Source organism: Chrysochloris asiatica, unplaced genomic scaffold (assembly GCF_000296735.1).
Source record: "Chrysochloris asiatica unplaced genomic scaffold, ChrAsi1.0 scaffold00141, whole genome shotgun sequence".
NCBI classification, from domain to species: Eukaryota; Metazoa; Chordata; class Mammalia; order Afrosoricida; family Chrysochloridae; genus Chrysochloris; species Chrysochloris asiatica.
This window is the reverse complement of record NW_006408659.1, coordinates 8115009-8128492: the sequence shown is the minus strand read 5'-3', so window position 1 is coordinate 8128492 and position 13484 is coordinate 8115009. Positions and strand designations below refer to the sequence as shown.

The 13484-nt window shown below is 46.4% G+C and overlaps 1 protein-coding gene across 1 annotated transcript in view; it reads left to right on the top strand.

The window, feature by feature from the left end:
* Positions 1 to 6122, top strand: part of CDS2 (CDP-diacylglycerol synthase (phosphatidate cytidylyltransferase) 2) — an 18881-nt gene extending 12759 nt beyond the window's left edge. The window contains exons 8-13 of the mRNA XM_006870421.1: positions 1754 to 1841; positions 2514 to 2582; positions 3357 to 3509; positions 5189 to 5308; positions 5681 to 5784; positions 5993 to 6122. Of these exons, the coding sequence (XP_006870483.1) occupies positions 1754 to 1841; positions 2514 to 2582; positions 3357 to 3509; positions 5189 to 5308; positions 5681 to 5784; positions 5993 to 6122 (664 nt within the window). The remainder of the gene's footprint in view (positions 1 to 1753; positions 1842 to 2513; positions 2583 to 3356; positions 3510 to 5188; positions 5309 to 5680; positions 5785 to 5992) is intronic.
* The last annotated feature ends 7362 nt before the right edge of the window (positions 6123 to 13484 follow it).

Genomic DNA, 13484 nt, shown 5'->3' with positions numbered 1-13484 from the left:
CAGTTGCATTTTGAGTGCCTTCCAACCTGAGGGACTCATTTTCCAGCAGTATATCTGACAGTGTTTTTCTGCTGTTCATAAGATTTTCAGTGACTAAATATTCGGAAGTAATTTATCACTCCTTCTTCCTAGTCTGTCTTTGTCTGGAAGCTATACCGGTGGCATAGCTTTCAGAGTCACAGCAACTCACAAGCCACCACAGTATGACAGACTGACAGATGAGTGGTGGCTGAAGTAGTGGTAGTGTTGGTTATCTGCCATCCAGTTGGTTCCGACTCATAGCAACTCTGTAGACAGTTTCTAAGGATGTAAATCTGTACCAGTGCTGAAAGCCTTATCTTTCTACTGCAGAGCAGCTGGTGGATTCGAACTACTGACCTTTTGGTTAGCAGCTTGATGAGTAACCCATGCCACCAGAGCTCCTTAGCCTGGGAGACTAAGAATCTTTCCCTTGCTTTCAGATTTTTTGTTACGTATTTAAGAGTGGTTGTGCCAAGTTCTCATCTTTAGAGCTAAGCATATCATTTGATTCTATAGTGGTTAATATTAAAACCTCTAGTTACTGTGTCATACATCATCAAATTGACAGTATCACATCAACTCGTAGGACTAGATAGGAAACTTAGGTGGCAATGAGGAACAGTTTGGAGGGTGAGGAGGCTATACACTTGAAGAATATAATGAGTGCCACTGAATTGTACATGAAGAGATTTTGAATTAGTATCTCTTCTCCTGTGTCTAGTCTCAGCAACAAAACAAAACAAAGCTCTAGTCATTGGTTTTCATAGTCAACCTATAATAGAGGACTTAATAGTAGCCAAGAGTGTGTTAGAAGCCTTGAAAAAGTCAAGTAATGTGAGGGTTGGGAGTTTGAATGGAATAAGGAGAGTGCTGATGCTCCAGATCCTTAAACAGGAAGTCTGAAAATGCTTGCCGGGCCAGGCAAGTTGGTCTTTATGTGGATTATGTTAAGCTATAATGGTACTAGGTGCTGTCTAGTCACTTCTGATTCCAAAGGACATACAAAAATCAGTTGGATTCCTCTATACCAAAAATGACAGTGTTGAAAAGGACATTAGGAAAGCGTTGGGTAACAGACCTGTGAAACAGGAGCTTACAGGGACTGTCAGAGTGGGGACTGAGGTTAGAAGGGTGTGGATGGTGCAGATGTGGAGAGGCCCTGTTTTCCTAGTGTGGGGACGATGACCAGGTCAGCAGAGGCAGCAGATGAAACTCAGCTGTCTGTTGTGGTTTTGTCCTCAATGCAGCCCGAGGGAAAGGTCAGACTCTCCAGAGCTAGTAATATGCAAAAGGAAGTAAGTAAATTGTGAAATAGCCTCAAAATGTGTTATGTAGAACAGTGGCAGGAGCTACTAGAAGAAAACTCAGGAATGATTATAGACGTGGTTATTTTTGAGGAAATGGAGATGATGTGGGGGGGAAAAGAGGGAAAACTTTATTTTTTGCTTACTGTTTGAATTTGTATTACTGTTTGCCTCTTTTATTTTAAATGAAATCAAATGAATGATACTTGAGAGATATCAGCTCCATTTATTCAGTAATTATTCAGTAATGACTGCTACAGGTCCTAGCTGTTGTTGGTAAGTGCCATCGAGTTGGCTTAGTGTGTCCAAGGAGCGGATGGCCCAGTGTTTTATCCTGCAGCACCACATCAGGAGCCCAGGCCCTAGCTAGGTTTGGCTTATTTGGTGTTTTATTTCTTTGTAACTTACGACTTTGCTTTATTTCTTAGGTTCATTGTCCCCATTTCCTGCGTCATCTGTAATGATATCATGGCTTATATGTTTGGCTTTTTCTTTGGTCGGACCCCACTTATCAAGGTAAGTGGATTACCTGGATGTGAATCATCCTGAGGGCAGGGTGGAATTTACAGATGAGTGTGAGAGGCCGAGAGGAGATCTAGCTGGTGTGTGCTCTGGCCATGTCTTTATGTTATCCTGGGGAAAGACTGGCCCAGGACAAGTAGTCATAAATTAATTGGTAGAGAAAAACCAAAGGAAAACATTGGAAATCATTTGGGGTGGGGGAGGGGAGAGCTAATAAATAGTATTTTCAAACTATATATGTTTGAGGCTTTGATCTGAATTTGAGTATTATTTATTTAACATGTTGCTGCTGTTAAGTGCCGTTGAGCTGCTTTGAACTTACAGCGCATGAGTATAGGGTTTCCAAGGAGTGGCTGGTGTGTTTGAACCACCAGTCATATGGTTAGCAGTCCAGTGCTTATCCTACAGTGCCACACCAGGACTCCATTTATTAACGTAGTGTGTTTTAACACATTTAGAGTCTCCGAATCATCAATTGAAACCTGAAGAAACTGGGGGATATTAGAACACTAGGAAACCAAGCTGGGGCCGGTGGGGAGACATTTTAGGAGGAGAGGTACTAACAGATTGGATTTTTTATAAGAGAGAGGTGTTTGTAAGTATTTTTTCCAAAGCCAGAATTATCAGGCCACCTTTGCTAAGTAAGGACTTGCTCTGTCTCCACAGCTCTCCCCAAAGAAGACTTGGGAAGGCTTCATTGGAGGCTTCTTTGCCACCGTGGTGTTTGGCCTCCTGGTAGGTGGTGATGCCTGCCTTGGTGGGTAGTAGAGAGGTGTACTTGCTGAGCTCTGGACGTCTGTCCTGCTGAATTGGTGACTGTGCTGAAGAAGAGTCGAGCATGGAGTGCCATCAACACTAGGGACAGTGCTGGCTGTCCCTCTCTCTCCTCAGTGTGCCACTCGAGGACCTGGGCAGTAGAGGGGCGTAAGGACAGAGCATGGCAGCACTGAACTGGCAACACTCTTCTAGACGGTCGATATTTCAAGGGCTGGGAGGAGTAAGGGGGAGGTGGAACGTTGCCCCCTACAAGCAGGAGCACCATTCCCTGCTTCTGGACCTCAGGCCAGTCTCTGTCCTTTCTCAGGGTAGTCGAGCTGGCTCCTCAGCATTCTTCTTCTGGCCATGTGCCCCTCACTCTCACACTGTCCTCTCCATTCATCATTAGGGTAGGAGACCCTGAGGGACAGCTGAGAGAAATGCAGTGTAGCTCCATTCCCCATAAATGAGTAGAGTCTGCTGTGGTACTTTGCTCAGATTCCTTCAAGTCTTACCTGGATTCTTTAGGAACTAGGAGTGGGAATGAGTCTATGTATATATGACCTGTTTGTTGGATCTCGGTAAGCCATGAATGGGTTTCATTCTTTAAATTCAGGTAAACTGTGCATGTAGTGAAACATAGGCCTCTGTTTTGCTGGCAGCGAGGTGCTTCACTGTGAGGAACGTCCTAAACATGGTGTCTGCTGGCCAGGCTGGATGGCTAGAACTTGCTCATCTATTCTTTGTCCTCAGCTGTCCTATGTGATGTCCGGGTACAGATGCTTCGTCTGCCCTGTGGAATACAACAACGACACCAACAGCTTCACGGTGGATTGTGAGCCCTCAGACCTGTTTCGCCTGCAGGAGTACAACATTCCTGGGGTGGTCCAGTCTGTCATTGGCTGGGTATGTGGATGGGGATGAGCAGGTCCTTGGTTGGGTGGTGATTATGAAATGATTCCCTCCTATAAACAAAAATATCAACACTGACTTTCTCCCTCCTCACAGCTGTGAGAGCTAGGATGAAGGATAAGTCGATCCTTTAAAGGGCAGGGTAGGAAGAGCTCCTTCCTTCTACCACATACCCTTCAGACCCATCCTCTCCACAGGTGCTTCATCTGTGGCCTCCCAAAATGCCCTGAAATAGTTTCTGGGGTCTGCAAAAACAATAGTTTCTTACCACCCCTATGACTTTGCATTGCCTTTCCACTTTGTTGGCATTTGCTATGGTGGGTAGCACTATTGACCCCTTAGCAAGAATCAAGGGTGCAGCCCTAGGTTGTGCTGGAAGTCTTCGTCCTTTACACTGGGTTGTGCTGGAAGTCTTCGTCCTTTACACTGGAAGAAATTTTTAAAAGCCCGTTTCACTTAAAGTCCTTGATGACATAGCAAAATTATAATTTTGTTTAATTTTGACCCTTGGGCACACATCTTTTTAATATTCTCTATAACAAAATGGAAAGCTTGCTGCCTGCAAGGACGAGGTTTGCCTGGAGGGAAAGGCACTTGCTTGTTCAGTTTGAATTGTGAGCTGCACTAGTTTGTTTTTGTCTAGATACATAACTAACTTGTAAAGAATTGACAAAACAGACGGGCGTTTGGCAGACATTTTCTTAGGAAATGAACAGAGCAAGCTTGTCACTTCAAGGAAAGCACTGACTAATCATTAGCAGTCATAAATTTGGTTTTCAAGTGAAAATTAAGCTTAAATACTTGTATCTAATGCTATGAGCTTGACAACTTCATAATACATAGACTTTCCTAATGAGATCTATGGGGATAAGATGAATTTTTTTTTGGGTGGGGTGGGGTGACGTATTATATATAGCCATGGACTCCTGGTGTGGTGCCATAGGATCATCACTGGACTGTGTGTGAGCCCCAAGGTCGACAGTTCAAACCCACCAGCTGCTCTTCGGAAATCCTATCCAGGGTTGCTGTGAGTTGGAACTGACTTGATGACATTTAACAACAATAATATAGTCAAAAATGTGTTCATATTTGAAAGATTTAAAGAACTCTGTTGAAGTAGCATGATGTTATACGAGGGGGATTCAGAATTTTGTGGAAAAATCTCTTTTATCTGTGAATTCCATTTTTCAATGAACTTTTTATAGCCCTGCCCTATACTCACACATATTAGATACCTCTTCCCAGTGCTTAATAGTCCAGACGGATTTCATATGGCAGGGTACGAAAAATTGACTGGTAGGGTTCAGATTCCACATGATACCCAAGTGTCAGTAAAGTGCTGCTTGTCAGGGTCTGGTGTGTCCAAGAAGGGTATACACAGTCAGTTCTGGAATCTGTTTTTTTAAACTACATCATCTATGTAAGACTGACTTTTCTTTAACCAAGGTGACATATCCCAGCGTCTTCTGAATGCAGAAGATCTTACTGTCTTCAGTTAAGCCAGACATTTAGAGATTTAAAAAACTGAAATGGGGGAAAAAAAAAAAGTAACACCCACTCCCCACACTATTTGTGTGTGTATGTCTGTGAGAAAGTATCATTGGTGATATATGTTAACAGTAATGAGGCTGGGCTTGTGGGCAGCTAACTTTTACGTTCTTGCATTCTGACAGAAAACGGTCCAGATGTACCCCTTCCAGATTCACAGCATTGCCCTGTCCACCTTTGCCTCGCTCATCGGTCCCTTTGGTGGCTTCTTTGCAAGTGGATTCAAACGAGCCTTTAAAATCAAAGTAGGAAACCCATCTTCTCTGTTTCTTCACTGCCTGTCAGCCAGACTCCTCCCCATCTCACACTCTTCCCTCCCTGGCACCCCATTTTCTGCCTGTTTCCACCAGCCCCACCCTATCAACCAAAACTCTCATGCACTGAATTTAGGCGGATTAAATAAAAATAAGTCATTTCAAAGAAGATTTAATAGTTGGATTTTCATTTTATCTGTTAACTGAGATTTAATAGAGAATTTGGTGTTTGAACACGATTAGTTAGCCTCAGTGTTTGAGTCCATATTTAATTCTCACTTTCTGTGACAGGAGCTGGCTGTTGGGGTGGGGTTTGGTCAGTGATGGCTTCCAGGCTCACGGATGCTCCCCCCTTACTCACAGGACTTTGCCAATACCATTCCTGGCCATGGAGGCATCATGGATCGCTTTGACTGCCAATACCTGATGGCTACCTTTGTCAACGTGTACATTGCCAGCTTTATCAGGTACCTGCCTTTCCATGGGAACCAAGTGGGTGGAGTTGTAAGGATGGTGAGATTCTTCACTTCAAGTGAATGCGGTTTTTAGTAGCGGTTTGTACACTTCTCAGTGACCCCACTGCCCTCAGTTCATTCGGTGGTTGGGGTGGTCGGAGTGGCTCTAGTAGGAGCTGCGCTCTCCAGCTTAGCACTGTCCCTTCACTTTCTGTTCCAGGGGCCCTAACCCGAGTAAGCTGATTCAGCAGTTCCTGACCCTGCGGCCAGACCAGCAGCTCCACATCTTTAACACGCTCAAGTCTCACCTGACGGACAAGGGGATGTTGACAGCCGCCACAGAGGACTAGTAGGGGCTGCCTGGTGGGAGACAGGAGCAGAACTGAGCAAGGGGCAGGTCTTGGGCAAGCCCAGCGGGTGTGTGACTCAGACAATGACAAGGCTTGAACTCACTTTTTTTTTTTATAAATAATTTTTTTTAGAGTTGTTTTCATTGTGAGTTAAAAAAAAATCTGTAGAGCCAGTGTTTATGATTTGGATTGTGAGTAAACTACAGCTTTGAGTTGGAAGGAAGTCACAAGCGTAAACCCAATTGGGTTTTTTTAAACAAAATTATTTAACATTCTGGAAGACAGTGCTGCCCAGCTTGAAAGTATCTGGTTGGTGGTCTTAGCTCCTGTCATTTGAGCTGTCTGTGGGCTTGATCAGAGAGCAATGGGCCTGTGTGTCTGGCTCAGGAGGACCTGACTTACCATCTCTGTGGCTGACCTGCCGGCAGGGAGGAAAAACACACAGCTTGGGTGTCTTTGCTGGACAGGAGAACTTTCACAGAGTGCGTCTTCAGTCTCCCCTGCCTTGGAGCTTTGAGAGGAGGGTTGCCTTCTCCTAGGCTGAAGGGACGCAGGCACATCAATCATAGAAGCATTATATCCTCACCAAAACCCTGCAGAGTGCTGCTCTGCTTCACATAGTTTAACATTACTTCATCACAGACGGAAAGGTTTTAGTTTTTTTTTTTTAAGAAAGTACGCAAAATTATGATAGTCTGGAAAAACAAAACACAAAAAAGCCACACTGTAATGTTTCAGATGTCTGCAGTAGAATGTATTGTAACTGAGCCCCTGCCCCACAGGTTTTAGACTCAAGTGTCTTCTGTCGGGCAGTCCAGTTAACTGTCTTTTCAGGGACGTTGCTGTTCACCTATGTGTTTGTAGACCTGCTGCTGCTGAATCCGTCCCGGGGCCGCTTCATTAGACAGAAAGCAGAGGGAATTAGCTTCTAGTTGTTCATGCAGCCTCTGCCCTTCCACACATGTAGCTGCTGTGTTGTGTATCTACTACTCTTAAGGTGAGTGTGTGTCTATGTGTTTGTTTTAAAAATCACTTATTTCTCACAGTACTTTCAGTTGTGCCATGACTTCAACTGAAACCTCAGACTCCTATTTGAAACAATAGGAAAACTAACCCAATGAGAAGGCTGACTGTTTTGAAGAGTAAATGTGTACTTTTTATACAGTGTGACCAGTGTAAATATAGTTTGCATCTTCCCGAGGGACCTCTTTAAAAAAAAAAACAAACTAATTTTTTTCTGCCCCTGAATCCAGGAGTTGGATTGACTTTGGGGGAAGACCGGTCCTTTATCAGGGCAGCAAGCAATGGAGTGTAGTTGAGAGGACTTGGATCCCAAATATGCTAAATGGTTCTGTGCCATGGTTGTTTTCATTGCCAGCCAGAGGTGTAAAGATTTGCTTCAGCACCTTGTGTATTTCTTTTTTTTTATTTGAAATCAGCCATCCTGATTCCCTGCAGACTCTTAGACCAGACCCCTGAAGTGCTCGGCGATGTTGAACTCACTGTGTGAACATCCAGAATGGAAGCCATTCCTTTCTTCTCCACTTTTATTTCCATTGTAACTGAGTGGCTTTGCTTGTTCAGGTTCAAGGCCCCCTAAAAATAAAACGCGTTGTGTCAAGTGGGGTTTCTGGCCAGGCCTGGTGACTCTTGAAATGACACATTTCTTTCTGAGTCCTCGATGTCTGTAATGTCTTTAGTTCCACTTTTCTGTGACGCTGGCTGAGCAGGTTCATGTTCCTAGTGGCCACTTTGGGTATTGAGCCCTGTCCTGGGCATTGAAAATACCCAAGCGCTTCAAGGCCTTTTCTAAGTGTTTGTCTTTAAGATGACTCAGTATTGCAGCAACACATCCTACAACAGTGAAGGTGATGAGCAACAAAGAGAACTTTTCTACCTGAGGAAAGAACCCAGGCCCCTGATCCAGATAAAGAAGTGCCCCTCATTTGTCCTGTGTTGCCCCATGTGAACGTTTTGTGGGGAGTCTTGGGGCTGGGCCCAGCTTTGAAATCAGGGCGCCTGTGTATGGGTGCAGAGAGGCTCCTGAGGCCATGGAGGTTCTTTTTCTGCGGGTTCCCCCCACGTGTTTTCTGGTAAAGAACGTGAATGTTCTTAGTGTGGTAGTCGGGAGAACACTGCCCCCTTGTGTGTGAATCTTTGTTCTTTCTCCCCTTTACTTGAAAAATGTCACCATACAGACCAGATTGAGAGACGGTTTTAACACACACTCGTGTCAGATATTAATGGGTGGCATAATTTGCTTCATAATTTCCCCCCACTAAATAAAGTGAAACTATTGAAGTGCTCTGTGTGTCCTCCCTTGCTATGGATTCCGTGTGTGCCATTTCCATGCATGGTTTTATGTCTCCACCTATTTATGTATTTGTGAACATTGTATAGTCCTGGTGTAGAGACTTTGTTTGTTTTCCAGTTTGTGCCCTGTACATTCTCACAGCAGTCTTCTGAGTACTCTAGGTGGACATCAGGACTCAGGGATGCGGAGGGGGAGCAGAGAGGAGTGGGTAGGCTTCCCACTTCATGTGGTTGTCCATTTTGGGTCTGCCCACCAGGACAAGGACTTACCTTTGAGACGGAAGGTGGTGTAAGCCAGCCTGAGAGTTTGCAGCGTTCCTTCCCTCACTAGTTGTGCCCGGAGAGCTCGAATGAAATGAGTGAGATATGAGGCATGTCTCCAGAGCTGGCCTCGCCGCCAGGAGCTTGGGTGCTCTCCTGACTGTGCTTAGGGCCACTCCGCAGCTCCAAGGCCTCTCACAGCACCAGTTCTGGTTTGTTCTTGAAGTGGAAATCCTCAAGGGCAACATGAGGCTTATTTATGCCTAGTACTTTGGGTCTCTATTGTATTCTGAACAGTTTAGTAGCTCCAGTGTAACTGCTTTGACAAACACATTGATTCTGTGTGTTGTACAGTTCTACACTGTGTGTTTGAAACTCTCTTTTCAGAAGGGGTGAAATGTAACTTCAACTTAAAACAGGGAGACCTTGGAACCCTTCTTATGGTTATTTTTCCCCACTGGGCTTATTTCCTGTACTTTAACCTAATTTATGGAAGAAAGTTCCAAAGGTGGCTAGTATAAGGGAGACCAAACAGAACTTGTGCTTTGAATGAATGTAACCCATTTGCTGAGTTGACTGGAGTATGATTCTAATGAATCCTGAGGTCAGATCTTTAGAATGCCAGTGAGTTCCCGCCAGGTCAGGGCCTCCTCACTGCTGACCGAGCGGGAAGGGGCAGGTTGTGGAGGACTCAGGGCAGAGGGTGGTGGTGCTTAGGACATTGCCCAGCACAGTGTGTACAGCAGCGGCACTTTCCACAAGAATCCACCCACAGTGGATTCCCAGGGGAGTAGGAGATTTTCATCACTGCCAAACACAGGCCATCAAGGCCCAAATCTCTTCCCATTTTAGTACTATCCAAGGACCACACCTCCGGGGTTCTAGCAGCAGGACTGGAGAGGGAACGGGGAAGATGTCCAGGTGACCGTCATGGACACGTCACGGACGTACCTGTCTGGAGCAGGTGACACAGCAGCCGGAACACAAACTGTCAGGTTCCCCAGGAGAGGGATTGAGCAGAACCTCAGTAGTCTGTTCCTCTTTTTGGTCAGACACACTTTTCCCCTCATCACCCTCTACACCGTTGCCCAGATTGTTGTTGTTAAAGGGATCAAAGCTCCCACTTCCTGACTTGGTTACCCTGTTGGGTGGGTGCTGGGATTTGGACCCAGGGGTGAGGAAAGAACCTTCTCTAAGAGCTCTGCTAGGGTCCCCCCCAAAGGGGACAGAATGTTGTGATTCCATATTAAAGTGTCCTTTCACTATCCCCTCCATCTGGTTGACCAGCAGTTAACTCAGTCACATGGCTCTTAGGGCTGGAAACTTCTGGGGGGCTCCTCTTCACTGAGTAAAGCTCCCACTTATTTGTATGTGTTTGTATATTTTCCTAGGCAGATGGACTTCATTGTGAGGTCGTTTAAGAGGTACAGTTTGGATGACGAAGGGCTGGGGTTTTTAGGACATGGAGGTGATTCATGTGAATAGAGGGCAGCACCTGTGAAGGCAAGGGGTGTTGGCCAGCAGTCTTCATATCTGTTGGATATTTGAAGACCTTATCCCTCCACCAAAAGCCTATCTGCTGAGGCTTCCTCTCTGTATTCCCGTGTATTCATAATGACGGCTGTCATAGTAACAATGCTAATGTGTGTCAGGCGCAGCGCTAAGGGTTCACACACATTATCCCACGAAATCAAGAAAACAGTCAGTGATTAGGCATTATTATCCTGTTTCATGGACGAGGAAGACGTTTGGCATCTTGAATGAGGCTGAGAGCAATAGGTCAGAAGATGGATCTTGGGCCCAAATAGCCGTAGGTCTGACTCCTGCCACGTACACTAACTAGCCTTCTGACCCCGCTGGATTGCCTGGTGGCTCTAAGTCTCTGACTCTGACCCCGCTGAGTCTAATAGTAGTGCTTTCTTCATGGAATTGTGAAGACTTAATGAGATAATGCATGTAAGCATTTAGCCTAGTGCCTGGCACATAGTAAATGGTAGACATTTTTGCTAAATTCAGCTAGCAGTTTGGACCCAGGTTGATATAATGCCAAAGCCAGAGAGCTCTCTTTCACCACATTGCTGCCCACCATGCAGGCAGTGGGGGGGGCGGGGCTCATGGTCTACAAAGGGACCACACTGTTTTGAGAGAAGCCATCCAACCTTCTTCACCTTGCTGACTGTTCATCCAGCCCTGACCCCCTGCTGGTAATTTGCATTTCCTCCCAGATGTACTGATTCAGATTCAACAATTGTAATCTGGTGGGAATAGTTTGCATGAATATGTTGCCCACTTCTGTTGCCCCTGACCCAGACTGCTCACTGAGGAGACCCTCGCCTGCTCCTCCACTCAGGACAGTGAGGGTCTGGTGGTGATCTCTGAGCCTCGCTTCCCCCTTGACTGAGGACATACAGCTTGGTCGGCAGCACCTCCTGTAGAGGCGGACATTTCAGGGGCCACAGAGAGTCAGGGAATGGACATCTCTGCAGCAGATTACCATACGAGGGGCTTCAGAAAGCTTGTGGAAGAATTTCCTTACCTTTTAATTCCATTTATCTGCAGACTTTTTGAATCCCTCTCATACAAGCGCCAAATCTAAACTCTCCTGTTCCCTTACAGTAGCATGGTCTGTGGCTTCATACTTCATTCTTTTCAAAGTGTTAACAAGGTAGAAGTAGGTGACAATTAAGGACAGATGTGGGTCATTTCTGTTGGGTTCTAGGTTAACAAAGGGCTAGATGGGAGATTCATGAATGAATAGAGGGCAGGGATGACTAGATAGAGTGAAAAAAGTTGTTTTTTTAACTCGTTTTCTGAGTGGAGAATGTGGGGTTTGGGGGGGGCGGTGAGTCGATTCTTCACTTAGAAGAAGTGGTGTTGACTGATAGGACCATGACATTCTTTAGTCAGTGGAATCTTGTAGCACCTTATGACTCCTGGCTGCCAGTGGCTGATTTCCTGGGTATTGCTAGGGAATGGGGACCCAGAGGTTGGCTGCTACTATTTAACTATTGATCTCTACCCCCTGGCTACTAAGTAAAGTTGTGACTGGCTTGGATTAGGCAAGAATGGCCTGTTGAATAAAGCAGCTGCTGTGGCAGGTCTCTCCCCTTCTGGCACATTCATCAGTCCTGGTGCTTGAGCCCTCAGGGCTCCATCTAATGGGTCAGGCAACTTTCTGCCCGTCGAGGAACAGGCTCCAGAATAGAGGCTTGGGTCCCTGAGCATTGGCCTGAGAATGCCCCGTCCAGTGGTCTCCTGAGAGGTTGGCAGGACCTATCTCTTAGCCACCCCAAAGCTGTCCCTGTAAAAAGTGCCCAGAAGGTGTAGCACCCTGGTGACCGTCCATCCACGTGGCTCAGTCCTTGACTGTGGGAGTCAAGTGTACATACAGAATTTGCATGAGCACTGGAATAGGAGCGGGGTTAGGAGGACTGTTAGCAGGTAGGCTGTGAGGACATGTCCTTGTAAGGGTTCCCCTTGTGTGTCACACTGGGAAACTTTCCCCAAATGTATGAATGGCTTACCCGCCTTCTGGGGAGATGCTAATGCTTTGAGTGTCAGGGCAGTTGTGTGTTCTGCCAGAGGTCAGCTTCTCAGTGGTGTCTCCCCTTTGTGTGGATGGACAAGGTGGAATTTCATTGCCATGCTCTGATAGGCTGGGTGCTAACCTTCAGTTTTCCTGCTGCCCTCTTGGCTGTGTGTGGAGCCTGTGTGGTGGTCCCTAGGGCCTCTGCAGAGAGCTATGTCCTATATGTACCTGCTGTCCCCTTCCCTGGCTAGTGCTCACTCGATCCGTGATTCTGCCGTGGCTGCCCTCTCTGTGCGCACTTTGGTCAGTGTTGAGCAATACATGTAGATTCTTTGTAAACACAGTGTCTGAACCTGGTATTACTGTACATTGGAAAATATTTACCTTATTTATATACCTGAATGTTGCTATCCAACAAATAAACATATATTAAATTCTAGCTTTGTGTGGTCTTTGGGAAGAATGCCTTTGGAAGGCCAAGGGTGCAGAAGGGGAAAGGGGACTTGGCAGAGTGCGTGGGGGAGGAAGGAGGTCATTCTGTGGAACCAGCGTCCTTTCTCAGCATCATGGTAGCTATTGACTCCTCTGTTCCTGGGGGTGCCCTCTCCTCTTGACCTTGACTTCTGCTCTCCTGCTTTTTTCCTTTCTCTGGTTGCTCCTTTTGTCTGGATGTCCTTTAGATGGTGGCATTCTGTCCGAAACTCCCCCTCCCTCCCCGCGCCCCCTTCTTAACTGTTCTCAAGGCTTAAGTCAGCAGTACTTAATGATTCTCAAGTCTATGACAGCAGCCACCCTGCCCACAGCACTCTACTCGGCTGGGTGGGATAATTCAGTGCAGTGGTCGCACAGAACTCAGACACCCTACTCCAGTTCAGGGTCAGAAATGCTCAGGGCATAGTTCTTCCAGTCAGGACAGCCTCTCCCCTGCCGTGCCCACGGGCAGGCCTCTCTCTGCTTGGATAATGTTACATGCTTTTAGGGCTGTTGATAAATGCTCACAGGGCATACCATTCCAATGTAAGCCTCAGCCTGAAGGCACTTGGCTCTTTCTCCTTGGGCCAGCAAACCTGACTCCTCCAATCAAGTGCCTGGAGGCATTCAACTTGGCAGCTGGCCTCCTACCCCAAGTCACTCAGCCTCACTTGCTCTGTCTTGTGCTGCAGCTCCTCTCCTGCTACTGCGGTGTCCCAGCATCCTGTCCCTGGGTCAGGGAGGTTCAGTGTGCATGAACTGCTGGGTCCAAAGGACACACTCCTCTG